Genomic DNA, 10,023 nt, shown 5'->3' with positions numbered 1-10,023 from the left:
GTATCTGAAAAAAATCTTAGAATACGAAAACATTGGTGAATGTCACAAATTCTCCTAAATCACTCGTACGCACAACTAAAGAACAAATCTGTTCGTACGAACGGTTCTTGCATGAGGCCCATTGGTTTTAGCTTGTAGCATTACGCTAAACTGATGACAGAATTCATTGGATTTCAGCCTTTCATCAGCAGCAATGTTTCATAGAAAAGGCAAAGTTTGCAACAGCTGTGGATTTTTATTCCAGGAAAAAAAAAATGAAGATAAGATGAGTTATAACATGATTGTCTAGAAAATAGTTAGCAAGTTATTATAAATAAATATGTATATGCATCATAAATCTAAATTTTATTAATCAAAATGTACACAATATTAAAACTGTTTTCAGAATGTAATGTAACACACTTTTATAAATAAATATTTTCAGTTTTTTTCCCCCTTAAGTCGAGCACATTCCAGAAGTCTATCATTTGTCAAATGAGCTGACAGGACGGATCAGGCAGCCACACCCCTTTTAGCTTTTAGCTCATGTTCTCCTTTTGGTTTCTAGTTGGTGTTATTTTCATTTTAGCTTTTAGCTCGTGTTATGCTCCATTTTTCTTTTAGCTGATATTCTGCTATTTTATCTGTTAGCTTGAGTTCTGATCTTTTTAGCTCTTTGCTCATGTTCTGCTGCTTTTAGCTTGTGTTTCATTAGGCTTAATTCCTGTTCTGCTACTTGAGCTTCATAACACTCATAATCAGCAGATTTTAATTTTTAAATGTTGATTAAAAACCTTTTTAAGAGAATGAACCAAAGACACCACAAACTCAGAGCTCGACTCAGATCAGCCGAAGATTCGCGACCACAACAGCATCTGTCTCTGCAGATAAAATCTGTTCGTCTCTAAACTCGCTGTTTGTGCTTTCTTTGTGTCGTTTTCACTCTGAGAATCTGAAACATCGAAGCAAACAGCTGCTGTTTGATTTGAACACTTTAACCTCCTGTTTTATCTGCTCAGGTCTCATCAGACGGCAGCTCCTCGCTTCATAAATCCAGGTTAGAGGTGAGGCCTTCACTTGTCGTAGGAAACACGAACGTCGGTGTGATTTATTTGTTTTTAACTTTTATGTTTTCTCAGGGGGTTCAGGATGCACTCCAGAGAACGCTAATGTCCGTCCTGCAGCAGTCGCCCCACAGGAGAGTCGCCCTCGTCACGTTCAACGACGAGGTGCCCGAAATTACAAATGTCCATTAATCGTGCTGAGTCAGCATGTCTTCCTGCCTTTTCTAGCTAATGTTTTTTTTCCTTTGGCTTTAAGTCAGTGTTTCGTTTTGTTTATCTTAGCTTATCTAAGACAGCCTTTTGCTACTTTTGTCTTTAGGCAAGTGTTCTGCTATTTTAGCTAGCATTTAGCTCCTTTAGCTAGTGTTCTGCTATTTTTAGCTAGCATTTAGCTCCTTTAGCTAGTGTTCTGCTATTTTAGCTAGCATTTAGCTCCTTTAGTTTTTATCTAGTGTTCTGCTATTTTTAGCTAGCATTTAGCTCCTTTAGTTTTGATCTAGTATTCTGCTACTTTTAGCTAGCATTTAGCTGCTTTAGTTTTTATCTAGTGTTCTGCTATTTTTAGCTAGCATTTAGCTCCTTTAGCTAGTATTCTGCTATTTTTAGCTAGCATTTAGCTCCTTTAGCTAGTATTCTGCTATTTTTAGCTAGCATTTAGCTCCTTTAGCTAGTGTTCTGCTATTTTTAGCTAACATTTAGCTCCTTTAGCTAGTGTTCTGCTATTTTTAGCTAGCATTTAGCTCCTTTAGCTAGTGTTCTGCTATTTTTAGCTAGCATTTAGCTCCTTTAGCTAGTGTTCTGCTATTTTTGGCTAGCATTTAGCTCCTTTAGCTTTTAGCTTATTTTTGCTCATTTTGCCTATTGTTTTGCTTCTTTAAACTTTTAGCTTGTATTTTGCTACTCTTAGCTAGCATTTTGCTCATATACTATTACCTTATGTTCTGTTATTTTTAGCTACCATTTTGCTCTTTTAGATTGTAGCTATGGTTCTATTCCTTTAGCTAATGTAATTGCTAGTTTTCTGTTACTTTTAGCTAGCTTTTTTCTTCTTTTGTTTTTTGCTAGTTTTCGCCTCCTGTTTTGTTTCTTTAAACTTGCTGCTAGTGTTCTGCAACTCTTAGCTAACAATTTACTGCTTTAGCTATTAGCTAGACTTCTTTTAGCTAGCTTGTTGCTCATTTAGCTTTCAGCAAGTGTTCTGCTATTTTCAGTTTTACCTGTTCACTTTCAGTTTCTTCAGCAGACTTCAGCTCGTTCTCATTGCAGTTAATTTTTGGAAGCATTTTGCTCTTTTTCAGCTGATGTTGTACCCTTTGTTTATGTAGCAGCTGTAATGACGTTGTGTCTTCGCCTGTTGCAGGTGGTGATTTACGGTGACGGTACAGGAGCTCCTCTCACGCTCAGGGAGTGGGCGCTTCTGGACTACGATCACATCTGGCAACAGGCCGTCTCTTACAGAGTCCCTCACTGTGTCGCCGAAACGTTTCCTCAGCTCGTTCAGAGAGTCAAAGAGTCGGTTCCAGCAGCTGAAACACTTTAAAATCTTTAATTAGACTTATTTAATTAATGTTTTTCTGTCCTCACAGACTCAGGGAGCACGGAGCTACAGCTCTTGGTCCAGCAGTGTTAGCTTCCGTTGCCATGGCATCCAGGTACCCCGGGTCAAAGGTGAGGAATGACTCAGCAGAAATGGTTTCCTGAAGACTTGTTTTCTGTCTTGTTGAGGGTTTGTTGAAAAGTTGTCTTTTAGCTGTCGTGAAGTTTCCAGGAAACCCGTAGAGAACTCAAAATTAAACTAAGTTTTCTTCATATTTAAAGTAACAAACATCTTCCTGTTCCTCCCTCTGCCCTGAGAGATAAACGCTGACTCAGCAAATAGTCATCAAACTGATTTTTTCTTCTAAATCTTGTGGAGTTTTGTCAAACCAACAGTTTAATTTTCCTCAAAAAGAACGTTGTCGAATCACCATAAGTTTTAGATCTGTTTCTTCCTCTCTTTCATGTTTTAGACATTTTTGTGTTCACTTAGCCGTGGCGCCATCTTGAATAGGACTGATGGTTATTTGTAGATGTTCATTTTGCTTAGAGAGTTTCAGGAAATGCATCCAGTGGTTCATGAGATATTTTGCCAACAGACATGCATACAAATACACACAATCCAGGGGTGGGCCAGATCTGGTGTCAAGATGGCACTGTTAGCAAAGCAGGTGGTTGTTTTAAACCAGACGTGAGCCAGGCCTGGAAATTACGACACTGTTGTAAGATGACATGCCACAACTGGCCCAGTTGCAGTTTGGTTTATGTGACTTAAATTGGTCAGTGTTACAACTGGCCCAGTTGTGGTTTAGTTTGCGTGGCCCATATCTGATACCAACACAACTGGCCTGGTCGTAGTTTGGTTTATGTGAACTAAATTTGTCAGTGTCACAACTGGCCTATAGTTGTGGATTGAATTATGTGGTGCTGGCCCATGCATGGACAGCCTCAGACACAACAACATCTAGTACACTAAAGGGCCGTCATTCTTTGCGGTGTCTGGGCCAAGTGTTGGGAGTGTTTAATGTATTGGGTGGGCCAGAACTGGGCCAGACAATTGTTGTAATGTGGGAAGCTTTGTTTTAGATATCATACATGGACTTTATCTCTGTTTATGTAGAGGCAACCAATAGGTTTGTTGACTTCAGGAAGTGACTTCATGATAGGTTATTTTAGCTGCTTTAGAGAAAACGAGCACTGTTGTCATCAGCAAAGAAGCTACTGTTTCCCTTAAAAACTGCATAGTGTCAACAGGGCCTAAAGATCAAGTGGCTAAAGCAAAGCTAACTTTAGGAAATAGGGTTAATCTACAACTCAAACATCTGAACACTTCCTCTCTACATTAAAACAACTAGCATGATTAACTGAACAAGACTTGGGTTTTTGTGCCATTGTAGGTCATTCTGTGTACTGATGGCAGAGCCAACATCGGACTCGGTGAAATGGAACAAGCCCCCGCTCTGTCCTCCTTGAACCAGACGCCGTATTTCTACAGACAGCTGGCTTTGCAGGCCATGGAGAAAGAGTGAGGATGCATTTGATTCTGAGATGAATACAAAATTATGGTAATAATGTTTGAAATGCTGAATTAAAACCGTTCTTTTCAGGGTGATAATATCGATAATGAGCTTCAAAGGGTCAGACTGTCGCTTGGCGGACATCGGGACACTCGCTGACGCAACCGGAGGACGGGTGAAACACAAAATGCAACGTTTAAAAACAAATGTCCAGGGAAAAAAATATTTATACAAAACGTCTGAGCTTTTGGTTTCTCTCTCAGGTCAACATCGTCAGCATCGGTACTGTGGCAACAGAGATCCAGTCCATCTCCGTGGACAACGTCTTGGCAACGAGTGTCACTTTGACCATGCACGCTCCCGATGGAGTGTGAGTGGCAACATAAGTCAAAACCAGAAGTTTATGTTATTTCATTGTGAAATTTTTACATCAATCAACCTTAAATTACCACTACTCTGGTAGATGAAGTTGAAAAGAAAGTAAATATTCTGTCTTTGATGTTGGACTGGGTTCCAAAGAAGAAGAACCACAGATGAAACCTTAGATCTTCCTCTTCATTTGTGAGTTCTGCCATCCTAAACATGGTTGTTGACGTGTTAGACCCTGTCCTGACAAAGCGTAAACTGCTCTTTTAACGGTTCCACAAAGGTTTTTGAGGAGCACAAATACAGGTTTGATGTGTTGACTTGGTTTCCAAATCTTTTGGTACAAAATGCGACCAAACATTTAGTGGAGTCATTGGAAAAATAAGTCCAATCCAGGTTCACCCCACAGTCCAACTCAACAACTTAAAGAACATAAAGAACTTGCCACCCATGGCTTCATGGCAAAAACCACAACAGAACCTCTAAGATCCAGGAAACCCAACTCTAGACTCGGGATCTCCAAAAAAGACAAACCTTCCAAGGGTAGAACCAAAGCAGGGGCGTGTTCTCAGTGGAGTGTTTTTGGGGTCACAAACAGGATCTTGTGGAGAGTTAAGTGTCTGGTTTGGGGACCTTTGGATCTCGTCCCTACTTTTTGCAGACAGTGTGGTTCCGTTAGTGAGTTTGAAAGAACTGAGATGAACGTCGGCTCCTTTAAGTCCGAGGCCATGGTTCTCAACCGAAAACGGGTGGAACCCCGCATGTTGGTTGGGGTCTTTGAAGTATCTAGGTATCTTCTTCACGAGTGATGGCGAAGAAGTTGGATCCATGAGTTGAATCAAAAGGTAAAGCTTTGGATTTATCTGTCTATGTTCCAACTCCCACCTGTGGTCATGAGGTCTGGATCGGGACCAAAAGAACCAGATCCTGGATACAAATGGCTGACATGATCTTCCTTCATAGGGTGGCCAAGCATGGACTTAAAGAAAGGGTGAAGCACTCTGCTCCTCCCTTTAAAAAGAGTCAGTTGAGGTGGTTCATCTCATTAGGACGCCTCCCTTTGAAGGTTTTCCCAGCTTGTCCCACTGGGAGGAGACCCTGGGACAGACCCAAAACTCTCTGGAAAGATTGGGGTCACACACACATTGGGGTCCCCAGGAGAAGCTCTGAGTAGAGGGAGGTCTTGGTTTCTCTCCTGGATCTAAACTTTGCCTGTTTCTGTAGATATTTTCCCTTTGAAGAAGAGAACAATCACACACTGGTGAAGGAGATCGGAAACGTGACGAAGGGGCTCGAGATCACCTTCCAGTTCGCTGTCAAACCAGATTTCAAGGAAAGTAAGTTTTTCGTACTCTCCCAGAAATGACTCGCCACATCGATTCATGACAGACAAACACGGAAGTGATTTATAGGACAATAAACTAATTTGAGTTAATATATGTTTGTTGGCCAGTTTTTCTCCTGAGGAGCTCAGTTCCATTTCAGCTGAAACTGAGCTTCAAGACCAGAGACCAGCAGAGAGTCACTCGTGTTCTCACAGAGCAGCGACCCGTAACAACCAGCAGGTAAAAAGGGTTTTACAGTAAAACCTTACTCCTTCTTACATGAGCTTTAGCTGCTTTCTTTATAATCAACTCACTGACTTCATTCTGTCTGTTTTTGGTCTGAAGTTGGATTCGTCCAAGCCAACTCAACATGGCGGTCCTCGGCGTTCACTGCGCTCAGCTCTGTGCCAGTTTAACCATGGAGGGCCGGATACAAGAAGCACAGAAGCAGCTAAAAGCACAACAAGACCTGCTCAGACGGATCAGGTCTGAGACTCACAACTACTTATCATCTCAGACCCAAACTACTAAGATTTGGTGCAAATATTGCTCCAGCTGTTCACTCCAAATATGGATCATAAATACATTTACTAACATATAAAACTGGTCTTAAGTTAAAGATAGATGTTAACGTTTGGTTATAGTTTATTGTCTCTGTTTCTTCATGCCAACCCAGTAAATTGAGGCCAATCAAAAAGAACGAGAGCATCTACGGGAACTGGATGGAAGCCATGACGACAATCTGCCACGACACAACAGAATCTCAGGTATTTTATTTGTTTTATAAAAAGCTGGTAATAAACTCATTTTAGTGTGTGTAAAATACAAACAGAAGAAACTATTTGAAATTATTTTGCTTTTGACTATTTTTATTTTCTTTACATCTAGTGGTGTATTTACAGATGTAGTACAGCAAGTTAATACATTATATAGTCGTAGTATACGGCAAGCTAATACATTATATGAAGTTGTAGTATGGCAAGCAAATATATAAAGCTGTAGTATAACAAGTTTGCCAAAATATTCAAATCAGATATCTAAAGCTCAATTCTTACTTGTCAATAAATAAAATTTGAATCCTATCCTAAATGTCAAACATGTAAGTATTAATGATTTTTCATTTCAAATTAAATGATTTTTAAATCTCTTCAGTTTTTCCTGATTAGTCATGAATAATCAAAATGTAAATCTTTACTAAAAGTTGTGTTACTTTGTATTTTTTTTTTCACTAGAAAATATAATTTTCAATCAAAAGAATCCTAACAAGGTCCAAAGAATATTTAGAGTTCGTGGTTTGGATAAATTTTGCAACAGCTTGCCATACACCATATAAATATGTCTTAATTTAATAGCAACCATTTAATGGGTGAGATATTTTTTTCTTTATTTAGGACTTGTACATAATTTCCCCAATAACTGCACTAATTTATGTTAAAGTCAAGCAGCTGCTCTTACCGATCTGATTTCTAATTTTAGAAAGGAGGTATTATTTTTTTAATACTTCCAAAGCTAAAACCAAATCTGCAGCACATTTTTTTTGTAAGAGTCAATGTCTCCTGGGCTGTGTGGGTTCATCAGTAATCTGAAAGGCGTTTCATTTTCTGGGAAGAAATATTTAAATGTTCAGCCTGGAGCTAAAGTCTGTTTCAGCTGATAAAAATCATCTTGTTTTCCTTCAGGTTTTGTCCGATGAAGCAGCTGAAGTGGTGTACCACATGAAGAGAGCCAGCAGTAACAACTACACACCGATCCAGAAAATAACTAAATAAAGTCATCCACAGACGGATGGTTGAACATCTGCCGTGAGTTCACATCAAGTGTTTTAGTTTAGGCCGTCAGTTCAGATGGTCGGGTTATAGCTGAGAAATTAAGAAGTTTATACATTAAATGTAGCACATTTTTATGTCAAATAAATAAATAAATAAATCCTTTTTGTCTTTATAGTGTTTTTATGATGTTTAAGGTGAGAATAAACCAGCTTTCCAATGATGTAGGATTTATCACCAAGAATGACAAAAAAATAATCAACTAAATATAAATTTCCTTATATTTTGTACTGTTGATTACCATCAGTGGGACCACCTCTGTAATAAAAGCACTTTAAACCTTAGAGAAGCTGCTGTTGCCTATTTGTCTGGCAAAGGTTAAAGGTCATTTAAAACCAATTTGGCATCCATCGTTCTTCAGATTCAAACACGAAACACTTAAAACAGCTGCCAGTCTTCCAGCAAATCAACTTCCCAGGCAGAAAATTTCTTTAATTGTTTTAAATCCATCAGCTCTTTGTTTTTAAGTTTAATAAAATGACACATTTTGGCGCCAACAAGTGGCCAATAATAAAAAAAAAAAACGGCTTGAGCTGAACTTGGTGACCTGCTGTTTCTTTCATCGCAGTCATATTTAGACACACCGGAGGAAACCAGTTCCGTCTCGAAAACAAATGTGTCACAGTTAAATACCAGAAATGTAGGAACAGGAACATTTATCAGCTTTTCTGTGAATCACCGAAGCGGCAGTGAGGAATGTTGCAGAGAATCAAACCCTGCTGGTACTGATCTGCACATAGATACATATTTATACATATTTTTACAGCAGTGAAGATAAGCACCCCACCCCCACAACCCAGCTATGAAAAGTACAGTAGGTAAAGAAAATGGAGGGAAATTTACCTCAAGCACCATAAAAAAGCAGCTAAAAACACAACAAAAGTAAAATAAGACTGATGTTTTTCATGCATTATAGTCAAAATCATCTATGAATTGCATCTTTCACTGGTATTTAATGTAAAAACTGACATTTTAATGGAAAATATTGGGGAATTTGTTTAAATTCTTAACTGGAAGGAGTGAATTAAAGTCTTTCATGTATAAAAAAGTTAACTATTTTACAAATTTGGGTTGAGGCAGTGGTTATATTCCACCCGTGCATGTGCAGGTTTTCTCCGGGTACTCTGATTTCCACCCAAAGACCAAAAAACATGCATGTTAAGACTCATTGGTGACTAAATTGTCCTTATTTGTGAGTGAGAGCATGAATGTTTCATTTGTCTCTATGTGTCCCTGTGATGAACTTGTTCATAGTGTCCCTGCTGGAGACAGATACCAGCTCACCTGAAAAGAAATAATGGATAAAGAAATGGTTGCATGTTTGGTTGAAGTTGTTAAAAATTGCTAAATCAGCATATAAACAAGAAAGAATGGCTCTTCAACATAAATCTATCAGTTTAGGACATTTAGTACAAACAATTTCTGTCCCTAGAAATAAACAAACTTTTCCCTAAGAACATAAAAATAAAAAACTCATACTCAGAAAATGAATCAGGTCAAGGTTCGGTACAATGTTCACACCCACAGTATTTTGGTACACCGTGTCTTAAAGTCTGCTTATCTTGTTACGAGGACGGCGCTTCATCACCAGAAAGGCGTGTGAAACCTGACTGATTCTTGTGCCAACAAATAAACAAACAAAACAAAGAGCAAACAGAGCACCTGGAAGGAAGTCAAATAAATCAGATGTTCGTCTGCATAGAAGGAAATCGTCCCTCGGTTCCAGTGATCGTTCAGTCAGATAGGTGAAAACAAAACTATAGATAGAAGATAAAACAAATAACTAATTATTTGTGGACGTTAAACCTTTAACACGTAGAGCTCATTGTTCAATGTTTGTAAATAATGTTTTCATGGTAAACATTTGAAACTCAGTCGCCCAAAACAATTGTAGCTTGTTTGTCTTTCATTTTGTTTATCGTTTCTTTTCATTCAGTCATTTTCAGCATCTGATAAGTTTTATGAGGACAAAGTTCATTCATTTGTCCAATAATTCATCCATTCATCCATCCATCCATCCATCCGTCTGTCCATCCATCCATCCATCTTTCTGTCCATCCATCCATCCAATCATCCATCCGTCCATCCATCCAATCATCCATCCGTCCATCCATCCACCCATCTGTCTGTCTGTTCATCCATCCATCATCCATCCAATCATCCATCCATCCATCATCCATCCATCCATCCATCTGTCTGTCCGTTCATCCATCCATCCATCCATCCATCTGTCTGTCTGTTCATCCATCCATCCATCCATCTGTCCATCCATCCATCCATCCCTCTGTCCGTCCGTCTGTCCGTTCATCCATCCATCCATCCCTCTGTCCGTCCGTCTGTCCGTTTATCCATCCATCCATCCATCCATCTGTCCATTCATCCATCCATCCATCCATCCATCCGTCTGTCC

The 10,023-nt window shown here is 39.1% G+C and overlaps 2 protein-coding genes across 2 annotated transcripts in view; both read left to right on the top strand.

Annotated features, from left to right (window-relative positions):
• The window catches only part of si:dkey-9k7.3 (circularly permutated Ras protein 1), a gene marked incomplete in the record, with an annotated part of 15,057 nt that extends 7,340 nt beyond the window's left edge, over nucleotides 1-7,717 (top strand). The window contains 12 exon segments of the mRNA XM_014010592.1: nucleotides 999-1,043; nucleotides 1,119-1,208; nucleotides 2,404-2,555; nucleotides 2,630-2,711; nucleotides 3,977-4,104; nucleotides 4,187-4,271; nucleotides 4,360-4,466; nucleotides 5,687-5,799; nucleotides 5,916-6,027; nucleotides 6,133-6,273; nucleotides 6,464-6,554; nucleotides 7,467-7,717. Coding sequence (XP_013866046.1) covers nucleotides 999-1,043; nucleotides 1,119-1,208; nucleotides 2,404-2,555; nucleotides 2,630-2,711; nucleotides 3,977-4,104; nucleotides 4,187-4,271; nucleotides 4,360-4,466; nucleotides 5,687-5,799; nucleotides 5,916-6,027; nucleotides 6,133-6,273; nucleotides 6,464-6,554; nucleotides 7,467-7,556 — 1,236 coding nt within the window.
• The window catches only part of LOC106519071 (E3 ubiquitin-protein ligase TRIM39), a 15,040-nt gene continuing 12,528 nt past the window's right edge, over nucleotides 7,512-10,023 (top strand). The window contains exon 1 of the mRNA XM_014010590.1: nucleotides 7,512-7,589. Within this exon, the coding sequence (XP_013866044.1) occupies nucleotides 7,573-7,589 (17 nt within the window). The 5' untranslated portion in view covers nucleotides 7,512-7,572. The remainder of the gene's footprint in view (nucleotides 7,590-10,023) is intronic.

This window comes from Austrofundulus limnaeus, unplaced genomic scaffold (genome assembly GCF_001266775.1).
Source record: "Austrofundulus limnaeus strain Quisiro unplaced genomic scaffold, Austrofundulus_limnaeus-1.0 Scaffold70, whole genome shotgun sequence".
Lineage (NCBI taxonomy): Eukaryota > Metazoa > Chordata > Actinopteri > Cyprinodontiformes > Rivulidae > Austrofundulus > Austrofundulus limnaeus.
This window is presented reverse-complemented; position numbering and strand designations above follow the sequence as displayed.